Source organism: Neolamprologus brichardi, chromosome 23, assembly GCF_056152115.1.
Source record: "Neolamprologus brichardi isolate AB-2024 chromosome 23, ASM5615211v1, whole genome shotgun sequence".
In the NCBI taxonomy this organism is placed as follows: Eukaryota; Metazoa; Chordata; class Actinopteri; order Cichliformes; family Cichlidae; genus Neolamprologus; species Neolamprologus brichardi.
This window is the reverse complement of record NC_142125.1, coordinates 9,623,894-9,642,769: the sequence shown is the minus strand read 5'-3', so window position 1 is coordinate 9,642,769 and position 18,876 is coordinate 9,623,894. Positions and strand designations below refer to the sequence as shown.

General features: G+C 40.7%; 1 protein-coding gene across 4 annotated transcripts in view; it reads right to left on the bottom strand.

The window, feature by feature from the left end:
* Window positions 1-18,876, bottom strand: part of LOC102794434 (cyclin-dependent kinase-like 5) — a 51,189-nt gene that overhangs the window by 16,385 nt on the left and 15,928 nt on the right. For all 4 annotated transcript variants that reach the window (XM_006790251.2, XM_006790250.2, XM_006790253.2 and 1 more), the window contains 4 exons: window positions 4,798-4,843; window positions 4,487-4,623; window positions 3,375-3,495; window positions 1,257-1,316 (listed from right to left, as the gene is read on the bottom strand). In XM_006790251.2, the coding sequence (XP_006790314.2) occupies window positions 1,257-1,316; window positions 3,375-3,495; window positions 4,487-4,623; window positions 4,798-4,843 (364 nt within the window). The remainder of the gene's footprint in view (window positions 1-1,256; window positions 1,317-3,374; window positions 3,496-4,486; window positions 4,624-4,797; window positions 4,844-18,876) is intronic.

The following is an 18,876-nucleotide window of genomic DNA, read 5'->3' as shown; positions in this document are numbered from 1 at the left end:
GAAGTTGGTAATTTTTACCGTTTATTTTTCATGACAGCTGGCAGATAGAGAGATATATATATAGAGAGAGAGATAGAGATATAGATATATATAGAGAGAGATAGAGAGAGAGATAGAGATATAGATAGAGAGAGGGATAGAGATATAGATAGATAGAGAGAGAGATAGAGATATAGATAGATAGAGAGAGAGATATAGATATAGATAGATAGAGAGAGAGATAGAGATAGAGAGAGAGAGAGAGAGATATAGATATAGATAGATAGAGAGAGAGATAGAGATAGAGAGAGATAGAGAGATAGAGAGATATAGATAGATAGATAGATAGATAGATAGATAGATAGATAGATATAGAGATATAGATAGATAGATATAGAGATATAGATAGATAGAGAGAGAGAGATAGAGATATAGATAGAGAGAGATAGATAGATAGAGATATAGATATAGATAGAGAGAGAGATAGAGAGATATAGAGATATAGATAGATAGATAGATAGATAGATAGATATAGAGATATAGAGATATAGATAGATAAAGAGAGAGAGAGAGAGATATAGATAGAGATATAGATATAGATAGAGAGATATAGAGATATAGATAGATAGATAGATATAGAGATATAGAGATATAGATAGATATAGAGATATAGATAGATATAGAGATATAGATACATGATATTAGGTTAAACAAGTTTAAACAAGGAGAAAAATTTCCCTCAAAAATGGGCATTTACTACATTAACCCAGCCATTCATTTCCAGTTTCTCAGAGTTCCAACTCCCCGATCAAAACAACACACAGTGAAAGTGACTGCGCGCGGCAAGACTCGGTCTGAAACGTAAACCTTCACAGCGGAGTCTGTTTGGCCCGTGTCTCTTCTCTCAATGCCTTTGGCTGACACAGAGCAAACAGCAGGTCTTCAGTCTCTCACACCAGATTGCCTGTGTGATTCTGGCCACGCCATGTTTTACGTTTCCCCCTGCTTCTGTTGTGGCTCCGCCAGACTGAGCTGAAGCATGATTATGCTCTTGTTGCCCAACACATTTCATTAATTGAGATGAAAGAAGAATGACCAGCCGCAGAGAGGGGAGGCGGACACACCGCTTTAGATAACCGGATGAAGCCTGCCTGCTGCACTCCTGAAGCACTGGTTTCAGCCAAATATAGTATCTGTTGAAAACACTCCTTTTACATCACAGCCCTGACTGTTTGAACACCTTTCTTACAGCGCGAGGATCGAATAGAGGGGCTCACCGAAGTCACATAACTTGAGGACGTCATCGGAGCTGATGAGAAGGTTTTCTGGCTTTATGTCTGAGGAGGAAGAACACAGATGGAGAGTAAGCTGGAGAGGGGCATCATTATCATCATCGCTATTACATCACTTCCATCAGTTTCTGCCACCACACATTCATCTGCTTCATTGAGAGAGCGATTTGAATGATTACCCTTCAGAGAAATGGAATTTCATCAGCAAAAATGCACAGATTGGGGGGAAAAAAACTATAACCCATACACTGAATCCCTCGATAACATTGTCATATGGGTGCCTGGATATACTACAGGCCATTTGGATGCCTGCTCTGTTGCTCTCAGTGTGCCAAAAGCTCACATGGGCCATCTGGTTTCCTGCTCTGCTGCCACTGATTCACCAAAAGCTCTTCTAGTGAACAATACATCGCTTAGTTATAATGGTGATAGATATAATGCTGAAGATGCAATGATATCATGGGGATTGACCAGGATTGACAGGTATGAAATGAGTATATTAGAGGCACAGCTCAGGCTGAGCGGGTTTGAGACAAAGTTATAGTTTGAGATGTTTGAACATGTGCAGAGGAGGGACAGAGGATGCAATGGGCAAAGGATGTTGAATATGGAGCTGCCAGACAGGAGGAAAAGAGGAAACTCAGAGGAAGTTCATGGATGAGGATATGCACAGGGTTGGTGTGACAGAGGAGGATGCTAGGGATAGGGCGAGATGGAGGTAGATGATCCACTGTGGTGACCTCTAAAGGGAGCAGCCAAAAGAAAAAGATGAAACTATGAAGCTAAACAGATAGAAAGTGAGCCTATTCTGACCAAACATCTGTCTCACATAGTGACACGAACCATGAAACTGGACCCAAAAATACTTAGATGTTACAGAGACTATGATGTATCCCATAATATCGATGCTCAAAGTTTTAACAATTCTCAACTGTATTTTATATCAGTCTTCTGTATTTAAAAACATAGGAGGACTGAACAAATTAAAAAACACCAAATTGTGATGCAGCTTTATTCACTTGGAAAATATTCATAGTAAGAAGGTAAAATTTTAAATGATGCATCAAAGCTCCTTTTGGCGGCTCTCTTCTTAATGAGTAAGGTGACCATATCACAACAAACTGAACGTGGGACAAAGTGAGACGTGTTAATAATGCTGAGAGGTAGTCAAATATATTACATTTAAATGCAACACTTCCAACTCTCTTGCTAATAAAAGATCTTTAGCTGTCTTTGGGTTTCAGTAAAGATGCATCCATACACTCATACATGTTTTTTTGCACCATATCTGACAATTTTAGCCATTTTTAGCCAATTATATTGTAAGCCAGAAATATTGTATCACTTCACACCACATTTTCTCCTGCATGAAACAGAACAATCTAGCACAGAAGATAGAAACTCTATTTCCCTGTACATACCACTACCTTGTTTTCTTTGTGGTAAACCTGCAAAAAAGGCTTAACCCTCTCAGGCTCAAATTAAACTTTTTGTTGCTAATGCACAACCAAGTCCTGCAGTGGTACTTCTGAGTAAAAAAAAACTCATAAAATATGTATGTGGGGTAATCAGGTTGTTAGTTTTTAACTGTTGCAAATCGGCAACGGCTGCCTCGAGAGGGTTAAAAAGCCCACTTTATACGTGAAAGCTGAACTTTAGAAATGTGCATGTCCAGCAGAAACAGTCAAAATTTGGGATACTGTCTCAAGATGTGGGATAGGAGGACAAGTAATAAAAGTGCTGTGCAGTCTCACATAAAGAGCACTATCAGCATACTCTATTCATAAGGGGTTGCCACAGATTTTTTACACCAGATGCTTTTCCTGATGCAACCCCAAAGGTATTTGTGTCTTCTCATGGGCTCAAACCAGGGACCTTTTGCTTGTTAGACACGCATGTAAATCACTACACTATGGAAATCAGGTGATTCTGAAGGGCTCGTGTGGGAAATTTTCTCCAGTTTGGTGGATTTTATATGGACTGAACATGTTTTTTCTCCAGTGTAAGCAAAATAATGCTGCATTTGTCTTCCTGCTCTGGGGGCCTCTCCTCTATCGCACTAACACTCTGTACGCTATGTTCAGGTTAAGAAAAACGCCTTACCTCGGTGAACAATGTCATGCTTATGGCACCAGTGAATTGCTTTGATTAGCTGGAAGATGTAGCTGCGTGCTTTTTCACTCGGCACACCGTTTGGTAACTCCTCGAGCAGTTCGAGCATATTCTAAAAGAGAGAGGGAAAAAAGACACAGTTGAAGAAATCAAAGCTGAGCTCTTTATTATCATGAGGGATTTGGGGGTTTAGCGAAGGAATTCTAGGTTTAACCCTGAGTTTTCAGCGTCGGGTGGACCCGTCCAGACCTGACCACCTCTGGAGCAGGTTGTACTTGAGGTAAGAGATCGACATGCTTTTTAAAGTGTGACAAAAGTCAGAAAAATGGTTCATATTTGAGAAACAATACCTATTTTTTAATTATCTATTTTGTGAATAGAAAGTTCATTAAATGAGAACAAAGCGTTGACTGCTTCGGGCTGCCATATCTGAAGCTATAATGCGTTTAATAGCTCTGGTCTAAAGTCTTTTATTTTGAAGACGAGGTCCTGTTTTCTGCTTTTTACCTGATTTTGTGAGCAATTTTAAACAATTATAATGTTGAATAGAACTTAATTTAGTGATAAGCTAAGCCTCATATTTGCTGGCCAACTTGAAATTTGGATTTTGAGCAACTTACAGGTTTGAATGATGTTTCTTCTGGTTGTTCTTTACTTGTATCTTCACTAGTCCTACACAATCAGACCGGGTGTTTTAATACCACAGTGCTCTACAGCCTTTGCCTATCACACAAACTCGCCCGCTGCTGCTTTGGCTGCTGCAGCTCTGTTGCTTTCATCCTCTATTATGTGTTTAACCTCTTTGTATTTTTTCAAATATTATAGTTTGCTGTTATTTTGGAAAATATCCTGCTCTGTTGCCACTATACCTCCCTGTGTTTGTCATTGGTCATATGCTGCCATTGTTATCTCTTTCACAGCGAGGTTGAGAAAACCCTGAATTGAATTATTGAGCTAATAACCACCTTTATTCATCGTTCTGTTGATGTTACGGTAAGTGAAGCCAGAAGAAGAGAAGAGTGTGCTGAACTTGTTCTGCTACAGGCGACGGGTGAGAATAACACCAGAGTCAGCGCAGGTATCGGCCTGTGGAGGACACCTACCTTCTCCACATATTCGAAAACAAGGTACAGCTTCCCTCTTCGGCGGAAGGCTTCTTTCAGCTCAACAATATTCTCCTGCTTGAGGGTGCGGAGCATTTTGAGCTCCCGCAGGGTCGTTTCTTTGACCTCTTCATTTTCTGCGTGGAGGTGAGACAGACAGGAAATGAGGATCACACTGAGCTGCCATGTTGTGATAGATATGGGATGCAGCAGGCCAGTAGAAATAAAGGACGGGGACAGCCTGCATTACAATAGAAATCATAAGTGCTCTCTGATGAGGCCTGCCCATCGGGAGAGAAGAGCCCTCTTACCTTCGCTGTCCTTGAATTTCTTAATGGCCACAATTTCATTGGTGTCCTGCAGCAAAAACACAGAAATCAATCCTGTCATTACATCACGACAGTGGAAAAACACAACAGTGAGGCTGACTGAAATCATGAATATTAGTGTTACTGCTGCTGCCTTTACTACTGCATTCAGTAGTGAGAATAACACATTTTTGCATTCAGCTGTGGGGACTGTGGCTGAAAGTATATAAATTATTTAATCAGCAACACAAACAGATGTTCAAGTCCAAATCTACAAAAAGCATGCCTAATTAAATATCAGTAGCATTCACGTTAGCATGCAGGATGGGGATATTGCTTTGAACCTGAAACTGTGTGTTTCAAGCAGCAACTTTGAAGCTGGAAAAAAGTGAGAACGGACATCTGAACGTTTGCGAGGAAAGCCGCAAAATCAACATGACTTTTTACACATCCAAGGATGGAGCAGTCAAGACCAGCTTTGTTATTTCCCACAAAAATTATAAACCAAAGTAAGTGAGCCAATCTCTGCTGGGGAGTTTATTAGAGTGTTTGGTCAACTTTCCTGAGCTGATATGCCCTGAGAAAAAAAGAAGTGTTTGACAATGAGCCGATGGCTACTTGGCTCTGGATGAGAGTTGTGATATCTGCCCAGTTACTCATCTTTGTAAGTGGGATCAGTGTTGGGGAGTAACGGAATACATGTACCGCCGTTACGTATTTAAAATACAAAAATATGAGTAACTGTATTCCGTTACAGTTACCGTTTAAAAAGGTGGTATTTAGAATACAGTTAATTTGTTGAAATAAATGGATTACACGGCGGTACTTCCCTGTTTCATATTGTGGCGGGTCAGGACTGTTTGGGTTTTGTTTGACAGCTACGTTCTGTTGTTCCAGGCGGCAGCGTTACGGTTGCCATGGTTACAGGGTGACGCTCTCCCTCTGCGTGTTTCCTGGGTGAGAGAGCGCTTTTTTGTTGTTGTTGTGCTAAGCTAATAGGCAGAATGCTACAGGTATAGCTCTAAAGAATGTAGCATCATAGGCAGTGTAGTCTGTGCTGCAGGGAGAATGGACTGTCATACACGTTATGTGTCTGTGAGCGAGGGAGGGAGAAAAAGGAAAAGTACGAGGAAAAGGAAAAAACGGGAGCTGGAAGCATGTAAATATAATAATTACCACTGCAGCCAAGAAGAGTGCCTGACGAGCCCAGCTGTAAGTAAGCTATTAAGACTCGACTGTACGCTGTGTTCATGTTTTCCTCTGAAACAATAAGTTCCGTTGGCTCAGCCTTTCAACACCTCTCTCTGTCTCTCGCTAGCAAAGTTGACCCAGACAACAAAGTAAAGCTAGTTTTCGGCTACGAGCCCGACACGAACCCGTCGTATTAGCCAGAGGTCCCTTTACTACGGTTTGGAGCCACTGACCTTCATTAACAGTAATAAATCACAGCAATAGTACATTCATGTAGTTGTAAACAGCATGATAATATATTAAGTAATCCAAAGTATTCAGAATACGTTACTCTCATTGAGTAACGTACATTTTGGGACATGTATTCTGTATTCTGTAATGGAATACATTTTAAAAGTAACCTTCCCAACACTGAGCGGGATGAAGACAGAGTTGGAGATTTTGGAGGAGCTGGCAGCAATGCACTCAGTGAAAGGGACTACGACAGGGAATGATTTGTTCATGGAGGTAAGTGCTTGCTTGGAAAGGCTTGAGCTGAAATGGGAAAAACAGAAAAATGGTGGACTTTTGAAAAAGATACAAGATCAAGTGACTAAAAAGAACCCAGAAGTGAAATAGGCATTTATATTCTTATACACCGGGAGCTGTTTTGTATGCCAGTGCTAAAGATTAAAAGATGTTCTCTTTGGATCTACCATCATATGTGAACCAACATTCTCATTGATGAAGTTTAACAAATCCAGATACCCTGTCCTTCACATTTCCCCCTCAGACATTGACTCTGACTTTAAGCTAGATATCTGTCACTTGATAAAACTGAACTGTCGTGGACCAGGACTCCACAACAGTCCATTCCTCATGTGCCCCCGTGGGAAAATTAATTGCCCAAGTCTGCCATAGACCCTCATATTAAAATACACACCTCAACCAATTAAATGAACATTTGTATAGCTTGATAGAGGTCAGTTTCTTTCTTTGTGATAACCTTTGCCTTCAATGTTCTTTAATGCATATTATCTGATAGTTATTTCTACAAACAGCCCATCCGAAAACTTATGAAGTTGCATGCAAGCTTTAAGACACCCTCAACTTTCTCAGACAGAAACAGGAACTGGTAATCAACATCTTCAGAGATTTATACCGCTATCAGATCATGATGCCAGTATAAAGGTATAAAGAGCTTGTCAATCATTAATGGAAATTTGCTCCATTATCACCAACAATTCCTTAAATGCTCCCATTTGCCTTAATTTTTATCTTCATTTTGGTCTTTAATATCAGAATTTATAACAAAAACATAAAAAAAAAAAATAATGTGTGAAGCATTTTTCAAAAACTGTGTTCAAACCCATCAATTCTCTTCATTACTCCTGGTCCAGTCCTGGTATAATCACAAAGATCTCCTTCACTGGTGCATGCGGTTTCCTGCATATGGGACATAAAAAAGGTCCTACACCTTCACAAAGTGAGGTTAGTACACCTGCATCAGCGCAGACTCAAGGTAGGAGGGCTCTGTAACCTACTTTAAAGGGAAAGATTTGTTGGTTTGGAGCAGCACTTAGTGTAGCGGGATGAGAGTGTGCAGGGAGATGTTGTAGAGGCCAGAATGGAAAATGGGCCATTCGGTCTATGATAGTCTGCACTGTGCTAACTGAGCTTGTTAGCACCCAAAAACAGAAAAACTAGTTGTAAAAAGGCTCACATGGGGCTCAGGACATCCAGAAAGGGTCACGATGTGGATCTGAGAGGTTACAATGTTATTTAATCTGATTATATGTATCTAATCTCAAATTACACCAAGTTTACTAGTTGAAATGTAAGCAAATGAAATCAATAAACAGGATTCATATACAAGAGTGCTTACTTGAGTGATTAATAAGCGAGACATTTGTCTATATTGAGATGACCATATCCTCGTGACAACCAGCCTATTCATTTATGTCCTCTTAATGGACATTTGTTTTTGGTCTGTATCTTTTGACTTATTTGAGCTACCCTATTAACCACCGTTGAGGTCAAAAGAAGACATCCTGGCCAAGGACATCTCATGAGTTTGGGTGGCCTCTTTTAGCTGCAAATAGGCAAGACATCACAAAAAATGTAACTGAAAAATACTTGTTTCCTCGGTTCTCAGGAGGATATTGGGCATATCAACTTTCTGCGATGTCAGAAAAAGCATTTAGAGCTGCGCAAAATCTGAGCTTTTAGATCACAGTGATTACTTGTACAGACACTGACCAAATTATTCAAACTCTGGCCATGCTTTATATGAACAGTCTCCATTTTAACAGCATATATATGACAGAAAATAAAGAAAAGCAGAGAGGGTCCATAGAAAAATTGTAAATGAATCATTATCTGCAGCTCTAGTGCGATGGGCAAATCACACGCTTGATGACTAGGCTTTGCTTTGTAATAAGGGGTCATACCATAGAAAAAAACTGGGAGAATGAGTCACTGTTGAAGTGCAGCACTAACAGAACCAGTGCACCTGCAAAACTTTAAAGCTCAATAATTCTAAAAAGCATCTGTGTTATTTGTTAAAAGGTACCAGGTGCAAAATGATCAACAATAAGTGGAGCAGAAGAAGAAATTCGGAACTCATCAACGGCAAGATACTTCCTGTCATCCCTTCAGGAAGTTCTCTGCGAGAGAGACACCCCGCCACTAGCCCCGTTTTTTGACATGTCCTAGTTAGGCCTGGTATTTCTGCCTATGGCTCAGAGCTGTGCTCCAGTTCCCCCCCACCCACCCCTCCTTCAGAAAGCCAAAGGCAGCGTCGCACCACTACAGCATGGATCAGAGCGAACAGCCAGCACTCCTGCCAGCATCGAGAAATGCAAGATGACTCACAGCGGGGTCAGAGCGAGACAGCCTGAGTGAAGGAAGACGGCGAGCAGCAGAGACTAAACAACCTTTCTCGTGTGTGAACCTTGATCACTAATGGAGGAAATTACACCTGATCAGAAGCTACACATTCAGTTCAAAACATCAGGACGCAGAAAATCAGAAGCTTAAACTGCATGCAGGGATGGACAGATGGTGAGAGTCTGGACCGATGCCACTGTTTAAAACAATCTGCTGATTCTAATGTGGGACATTTTTTGGGGTTTGTTTTCCTTTAGATTTTGATTGTTGTATATTTCCCCTTTCATGACAGCGAAACGAAAAAGATAACGTTTAATCTTCTTCATCACTCAACTCTCATATAAATAAGGAACCTGGATTGAAGATAAAGTGAGCGATTACTTTAAAGGACACAGCAGATACACATCGTCAAAGTCTCACCAGCTTGCAGTTATTTTTAACCAGCACAAAAAAACTACATACATAAACCAGCAAATAACTCCAATAAGATGGTCATCACATGAATCATATAAAGCACATCCCCTAACTTTGAAATCATAAATATCGAAAAGTAGGAAATAAAACTCTCTGAAGCTGCAAGTTTAAAGATCAACTATCAAAGATGTGGACCAAGGCCAAAACCTGCCCACCAAATGGTCTAATTTGGTTTATTGGATGCCTTTGCAAATTACACTGCTACTCTTTTTCTGGTGATGTTGCCATTACACACAGGAAGTGTGAAAAATCGATGGAAAATTACAAGTATTTCGAGAGCTAAAGAAACTTTTTGGATCGTGAAAAATTTGTGAAGGTTTCTGGCCTTGCCTCTGTGATCAATAAATCAAAAAGCAAGGTATGCAGTGACAACAAGCTCACTGAATGTGGAAAACTAAGACCACATCTACATGCCCAAGTGCACTGAGTTGCTTTCATGTGTATGGTTGATGAGATATTTGGATTAGTAAGAAGTTGAGCTGGTGGCCTGTGAGTGTATAAGTCAGAAAATAAGGGGGAAAAAAGCACGTTAGGGCCACTTTAAAATGATGTGTGGCCTGTTTATTTGATCTGTAGGTGTTTCAGTTGATTTTACTTCTTGTCTCACCTCAGTTCCACCCAGAGTCCACTGCCCATTTCCCCCTCCAAAACAACCAAAATCCAGTCTTCAAAACACCCCTTTGAAAACAGGATTGTTGACATCTCTGATAATATAAAATGTTTTTCTGCACTCTCTGACATGGACACAGCAGCGTGCCAGTAAACACACACTTGCCACAGCAGAGGGAAGAAGCGCTGTATCGCACCAGCCCGAGGTCTCAGAAGTGAGTCCTCAAAGAGAACACTCCCATCATTTCCACCTCCGCAGAAAAACACCTAAACCACCCGGCGAATGACTGCAAACTTTCCTCTTTCTTTGCTCCAGTTCACACTGCATCACATCAGTCATTTAAGTCAGTTCAAGTTATTTCTGCTTCAGGTACAAATTGCAGCCAGAGTGATGGCACATCCGGCACACATACACAGCGCTCGCTCTCATCTCTCAGCTGATAAGAGCCATCCAGGAGCAGATTATAACAGTCAAAAGAGTTTTGTAGTTCATTATGACAGCGTGTTAATGTTGTAGGGATCAGCGCAGAACACCAGGTGCTCTGAACCTTTCTGAGCTGCCTTTTATTTTAAGCTTTGTAGGAATTCCCATGTGGCGATGGACTGTGAAGCTCATTCATGTGAGAGAGAAACCAAGCTAGGTAAATGATTATTTACTACAGTCCCTCTCCCACTGCCCGGATGGCACAAACACCTGTTTGATGTTTCCTAAGGCCAGGTACCATAACATGATGATCATCACCAAAAACAGCAGCGTACAAAAGGTCGGCTTTGGATATAATAGGGGTAGGCAACCTTTTTGATGATGAGTGCCATCTAAAATTTCCTCAGAAGTCAATGTGCCATATAATTGCATTAGCAATAAATGTAATAACGCTGTATATCAACAGTTGCTGCGCTGAGTGGAGAGCTCCTGAAGCATTTCAAGTGTTGGAATGTGGAAATTTCAACATCGCTTGAAAAAACTGAGAGCTAGCAACGTCCCTCTCACCAGTAGGCTAAGTGATTTTTAGCCAATTACAAGATGAATCTGATAGTTGGGGTTGTTAGCTAAGATACCATCATTAAGAAGCGGCACAACTAATGTGTCTATGCGAGCTAATTTGTGATGTGCACTGCTGGCCCGGCTATTTATTTTTTAATGCACCCTCTCAGATTAGTTCACTGTGTGTCGTGCCCAGGGCTGGACTGGGACAAAAAACCGGCCTGGGCATTTTGACTAGAGACCGGCCCACCAGGTATTATAGGAAAAGCCATAAAGCCTTTGAATGAAAACAAACGCTGTTGTGACAGTGATGTACAGTCTTGTTGGTATATGTATGATTCCTATACGTTGTACATCAGATAAAAACTTTGGTTGTAAGATTCAGATAATTATTTAATAAAAGCGAGACATTTTAAATGAGAATAAGAAAGAAAAGTATTTCTTTGTGCCCCCCTTTCCCTGTTAATCCCCTGCCTGGCCCCCTGGCAAAACTTTGCTAGACCCGCCCCTGCACAGTCAGCTACATAAAAAAAGGATCCTGGTGTTATTTGTCTCTCAGAAACAGTTCATAACTTCCCTTCAACTCATTCATGTCACCTAAAAAGGTAAACCTGTTTCTCCATCACCTGTTCAGCTCTGATGATTCAGTAAAGACATCTCCTGGTTTTATCTTCATGTTTCCCTCTCACCACATATCCAAACCGATATCATGACCAGCAGCTTTTACGGTTGTGGCTCCAGCAAACATCAGCTGATACTAGAAATGAATATTAAATAAATTCTAACAACAGCTGATCAAACTTAAACGTGCTGCTGTTGTTTAGCGCAACATCTGCTGGTTTCCTCTTTCTGGCGCAAAGTCTGCGATAAACAAACAAGAGAGATCAGCTGATCAGCTGATCAATGATCAGTTTCATGATTGAATGAGAGAAGAAGAGGCGGCTGCAGCATAAAGACGCAGAATAAATCCAGCTTTGTGTCTTTTTCCATGCTAGCTGAAGTCTGGGAGAAACTATGTTCCTTTTTAGCTCAATACCAAACACGTAATATTTTCTCTGAATAGGGGACGATTCCGTTTTTTATGGCATGGTTGGCAACTTTACTAACCAACCTTGTGAATAAAATAAAGTTCACTATCAGTAACACCATAGCACCCACCCATCTGTATAGAAACTCTGTCATGCTAGCTAGTACGCAGTAAGAGTTATTATAACTGACTGTAAAAACTCAGCACAACAAAAATAAACTGCACCTAAACTTGGTTTATATCTGACCCAGACAGACTGCAGGTCATAACTTCTTACCTGAAGTTCAGTTCACCTGACACTCGGACCGGCGACCACCTGTGTCTTGTGGAAGATCCGCCATATCCGCCACCAAACACTGAGTTATTTTTACACATCTGCCAGCATCTGGCCAATCCACCATCTTTTGTTGTTTATACGGTTACTAAAAAAAAAAAAAAAAAAAAAAAAAATCATCGGCCCATAAAAACAGAAGATCACCAGCTTTTGTTTACTTTTAATTTCTGGCCACACCCGAACCAGAAATGCAGCAGCTGTTGGTTTCGCCTTTAAAAACAATTGGAAATATACGGCGCCTGTGATGTCGCTTTGGTTGTGATTAAAGCTCATACTGTGGGATTATTTTTCACTTCCAGACACTGATAAATCGGTTTTGTAACTATGCAAATCTCACCCACTGGAAATGATAAAAGACGTCAAATTAAATTAAGTTATTCATCATTCATAATCTTGATTAAATCAGTCATCTCCTGTGTTTTCCACAATTAGTCAGTGGAGGATGCAGTCATAACTCTGCCGTGTTACTTTGTGCATCATTTTTCCATCTGGTTTGAAGTGTTTGCTGCCGATCTTCTGTGGCAAACTACAACACTGAACCCAGCATTAGGGGCATTGGTTTTGTGTCACAGGCTTGTAAAGCGTCATATTATTAGTGTCAAGATCCCATGCTCAACTGTCCAAACAAGGAGATCAAACGTGAACCGCCAGGCTGTGAGATTTGGTAATAACGGCTCTGTAGTTCTCCGTGATGATAAATGCTCCAAGTGCAAAGCCAATAAAATGTTCAATGGTAGCAGAAAAATGACCCCAAAGCAAAGCGAGAGGCTGGTGCAAAATGTATAGGTTGCAGCTTTAATTTTGCCCCAACAGAACTATCGATATTGTACAAAGAGTAAAGAGTTTTCCTTCTTTGGCCCAGTGAGCAGTGCTGAGCCAGCACTTCAGACAATGCAGGAGACTCTAGGTGATGTTCAATGATAGCCCCTCACGTCCCTGGAGATAACTCCTATGGACTATCTAAAAGGCATAAAAAAGTAAGAAGGACCTACGCTAAAAGTGTCAATCAATCCTCTTTCTTCATTTTAAACTGCAACATCAGTCCCACAAATCCTTATACAGCCTTTAGCTGATCCAAAACGCTGAAAGTGACTGAAATTAGATGTGATATTTCTCCCAAATTAGTTTCTCTTCATTTAGAAGTTCAATCTTTCTTCTCACATTCAAACTCCCGAAGGATAAGTCTCCATCATATTTTAAAGACCTCGCTGTATAGGTGCATTGACATGTCGCACTGTTGGAGATTTCACCAGCTCTGATTGGTCTGTTTGGTAGTAATATATGGTGTAGGTAGAATAACCCGAGGAGTCCTTGGACACTTTATGCTGTCTTCTTTTCCGTCACACCCCAAACACAGCAGATGTCTGACCCTCGCTGAACCTGGGTCTGTTAGTTTTCTTCTTGTTAAGGAAGTTTTTCCTTAAAAGTGGGGAGTTTTCCCTCCCCACTGTCACCAAGTGCTGCTCAAAGGGGATTGGTAGATTATTGAGGTTTTCTTTCTAATATTCTGTTGTTTTTACTTTACAATAGAAAGCAATGAGGTGACTGTCGATGTGAATTGGTGCTGCATAAATTGAATTGGATTAAGGTTAGCTGCAGGATAATGATTCTGTGAAATAAAATGTAAGATTGTCCTTGGCATTATCATTGTGCCTTCTGCCAGTGAAGACATTTACTGTTTTTGTTTTGTTTTTGTTTTATTTTTACAGCTTTGAAATGTGTTTAGACTCTGATAGCTCTAAAGCCTTGTCTCCTTTCTGAGTTTCAGTAACCTGCTGTTCAGTATTTATGAGCACAAAGTCCAACATGCACAGTTTCACCTGCGATCGGCGAGCAAAGCAGAGAAACCAGGTCAAAAGTGAAAAAATGGCCTCCACTTGAACAAGGAGTCAATGCAGTAGTGTAAATAAAGCTTTTGCATAGCCTCAGTTGGATTAAACATGTTACCATAAAGTGAAAGAAGCATAGAAATGTTTCCTTTTAAAACTAAAACTTTCCTTTTCGACAGAGCTTATAGTGAGGGCTGAATCAGGTGACCCAGAACTATTACTCAATCATCCTGCTATTGTCTCAAATTGCTGGTGCACATCCTTTGATACACTGAGCATCTCTCTTCCTCTTTTCACTTCTGTATGTTCCTCTTCTCTCTTACCTCAGCTGTTTGAGGTTGATAGATGCTCCTACCTGTGCTGGGTTCTTCCAGAGGTATCGTCCTGTTAAAATGGAGTTCTTCCTCCCCACTGTCACCAAACGCTTGCTCTCTGCGACATTAGTGGCTTTACGTGGGCCTTATTTGTGATATATTAGTACTTTCCATTTGCCCAAGACAATAACGTCACTGTTACACAATCTGCTCGCTTTTAGTTTGAAGGTTCATTTGCTGCTAAATGAGTGCTTGCGAGTGCATATGCCCCCTCCGCTTTGATACTGCCACAATGCAATCCTGTGGGAAACTCTGAATGTTGTAGGGTGTTCACCTAACATTATGCAGCACTTTAAAATGACAGCTGATCTGGCACTATTTAAATAAATAATAAGTGAATTTAATCCTAACATGCACTCTTGCAAAGTAAACTGGGTTGGCTTGCTTTACGGTACTAGTGAAAAGTATTTGTGCAGGGCTGGGCAATGACTGAATAAATGGGGTCAAGGCAAAAGCTAAAAGAAACTTTAGGTAAATGATTCACTAAAACTAAACTGCATGTTAGAGTCGACTGAAGCCAGGTAGTGCTTTCTGTGCACGTTGAGCTCTGTAATGTATAAACACGTGACAAAAAGAAAAAGCCCATATCCAGGACGTGCGCACACAAAAGGCTGCACCAACAGGTGGGCCGAGCCTGGCGGTCTGCGTTTGACAAAGCTTCAGATTTATACTTTAAATAGCCTCCATCTATCAGGGGACAGTTACAACTTTAACATTCAGACAGGAAACATGTGTCCCCTCTACATCTCTCTCTGTCTTTCTCTCTCTCTCTCTGGCTCCTAATAGGACCACATAGGCAAGTGTTCCACTCAAGGTGACCCATTTAATGCTGTGAAAGTCCTGTTTTTCCTCTTCTGTCCCAGTTTCTGTTCACTGGGTGCAAAAATAACTGTTCCTTTCAAATGGAGCGGTAGACATTTTTTTCCCACTAAATAAATCTAGATGTTATTGACAGCTTATATGGGAGGGAAAAAAATTACTGCATCAGTTCAATTATTGGCGGAAGAAGCACCAGCAGTTATATAATCTTGAAAAAAAAAGAAGAAGACTTGAAGCAGTACTAAAATAAAAGATAATATGAAAAAAATGATTAAGATAGGACAAACAACAGATGACTGCAGAGTGGTCGTGACTCACTTGATGCTACACGGCAGCTCCTAAAACACTGATGGGCCTATTAGATCTAGTCGATACACTAATTACTAATTTTTGAATTGCAGCATGGCAAGTTACAGGCAAATGCAATGCAAACACGACTAATCTCCAGCAGATAATAGATTTCTGTCTCAGTAGGCAAAGTGACACAGCATTAAAGAGTAAATTATCCATGAATCACACAACAAAAAAACGTCTTAAATGACTCTAGCTAAATATGTTTGAGCACCATGTATTACACTTGTGGCCACAACCTAATTAGACATCACACCTAGTGTTACTCCTTCACAGCCTACTTGCTAGCATGAAGCCACAGTGCAAAAATACAAGGGTGCCAGATTCCGGTCAGATGTGGAGGGTCAAAAGGCAAAAAAATAAATAAACGTGCTATTCTGAGAGTAACCTCACAGTTTAAAAGCATATCTTTCAAAGCCAAAGCCGCCACTGCTAATTGCTTCTGTGCACTCAGAGGTAGGTATTAAACAATACCCACCTCTGTCATGGAAACAGCATGACATGAACTGGCATTAAAAAGGTTAAGGTGAATTAACACAAAATCCCCACTAAAAGTGCCGTGTTACGATCTAAAAGTCAGGCTTTGTGTTGGTTAATGATACGGGGGGGAAAAGAAAATCAATCAATCAACAGCCAGTAATGCAAAGATTTAAACCTGCAGCTCAGCAGCGTCGAACGTGGGTTCACTAAGGCTTGTATAGTTTATACCCTAATAAAATAAACAGATAAACATCTCCTGGATTATACAGGGTGTATCCAAAAGAGTCATCGTCTGATTTGTGCTTTTATTCCACAGCCATTCACTGATAACAATCGAGACATGCACTGTTAGCAAGAGGGGATTCATGAGTTTCACATGGTTGGTGGTAGGTAGCGCAAGTCATGTTCGCAGAAGTATGGGACAAGTTTAACCACTGTATGGATATATGCCGGGTGTCCAGAGGTGGACAAATGGAGGACCTGTGGACATTGTAAGTTTTGTATGGAAAACCTTATATTCAGACATCTATTTTAAAATATACCAGAGGCTTCTTTCTATTGTTTAAAAAAATATAGCCTTTATAGATGGGATGATGCCCCATATAGGCCTTACATCATTTAGTCATGCATGACTGCTGGCAGTACATGTGGGGTGGCAAAGCACGATCTTTAGTTAGTTCAGTCAGACAATCTGGGCATATCAACTAATATCCCAATGCTAAAGTTGATCTCTTTATCCTCTTATACACTACTAAAGCTGCTTTAGTCTACCCATAGTTGCTGTGCACCTGCAAGCAACTTTGCAACCCATCTCTTCCTTTCACACTGCTTCTGATATAATCAGTGCCCTACGTCAGCGGTCCCCAAACCCCGGGCCTCGGACTGGTACCGGTCCGTGAGTCGTTTGGTACCGGGCCGCGAGAGTTGAGGTGTGAAATGTATGATTTTCAGGGTTTTTATTGGTTTTCAGCGTTATTTTGTTATCGTTTTTATCGTTAACTCGGTTTTCCTGGGTCTTTTCACGTGTGTTATGAATAAATCTTCTTTTTTTCAGTACCGGTACTAGTTTTCTTTTGCTGTATTTATCTACGGACCTTAAAGTCCGGTCCGTGAAAATATTGTCGGGCATAAACCGGTCCGTGGCGCAAAAAGGGTTGGGGACCGCTGCCCTAGGTGATGTCACTGATGCTTGCACTAGTGTGTGCTCGGTTCTCGATGTTGTATGAAGGTAAGTATGCTGTTCTCTGCACCCGTGTAAATATAAATGAGTGTAGAGTGAAATAACAATTTTATTTGGTCCTACTGTGGCCCTGATTGAGCTGCTTTTCTATTGCAAACACATCAAAAAGCAGTTTAATGCAAATAACCCCATACAGCCCATGTTTAAGAACTTTTTTAAACATTTATTTAAAAATTCAGCGTCTGAGAGTGGGAGACATTTTAGTGAATAATTTACTCTTTACTAAAAAACAGAGAGCAGATAGATGTAAAACCTCACTGTGGTACAAATTTGATTAAAATTTTATATGTATGCTCTAGTCATCGACTTGATTGGTAGCAGAGGCACCCACAGTACCACGGTAGCTGGCACCCAAGTCTTGAGCCTGAGGCTGCAAACAATACACCAAACATTCATCTTAATACCAAATATTTTAAAACGGCATTGAGGTGCCATTTGCTGCATTAACAGGCTGTGATATATGGTCTCACTTGGCTGTATCCTAGTGAAAAATGACTGACTGATCCTCCACCATTTCCTGAACATATTCGCTAAGGACGACTTCCTTTTGGCATCAATCTCCGGCCCTCGGGGGTTTTATGAACCTGAACCATGCCAGGAAAATACAACCCCACACCACAGTGGAGCTGCCAGGAGCCTTCACCATAAGAAGCAAGCGTTGTGCCCTGGCATGTGCCACATATGTTCGTGTTCGCTTGCTAATAACAGGATGACTCATGTGATCATGTGATGCTTTCTGCTACTCAGTAGAACATTCGCTCTGTTCTTAACCCTCAGATCACAAAACCTGTTGTTTGCATTTCATTACGTGATCGGTTAAGCAATTCAACCCATGCAAAGCATTTATTATTGTCAGCAAAGTTTCCTCATACTAATTAATGAAAGTGCCAACTTACTGCAGGAGGGAAATTAATTTACTTGTTTACTTAGCTGTCACATCCTTCTTGCATGTCAAGTAATGCATGGAGATACCTGTCAAAATCAACTTAAGCCTGTCTTTCCCTTTGATTTTCATGCCAACGTAGCATTAGCATCTCTTCTCATGGCTCAAAAACTGTTGGACAATTGACTGACAAGCAGTTTCAGGGCCAGGTGAAGCCTGCACCCTTGTTATTTCATGGCAAATGAAGCAGACATAATATTTCAAGTTGATTCCAGACATCAAATTTGTATTTAAGAGTTTTTCCTTCTAATTTTAAATTCAAAGTCTAAAGAGATAAGGTGCAAGTGCAAATGTGCGAGGTCATCATTAGGACGACAACAAAATCAAAACAAAAACTTTACGAGTGGCCACACATTCGAAAAGAATGAACGGACTGGCTCAGCAACATTAAAAGGTCCGAAAGGCCACAGAAAACAATTAAAGTGCACGATGAGAGAATTATTTCCACAGTTCCAAAAAACAGCATCCAATCAAGTCAAGAACACGCTCAGGGAAATGTCAAGGTTTCAAAATCTGCAATCGAAAGACACCTTCATGAATGGAGATAGAGGTGTTTTA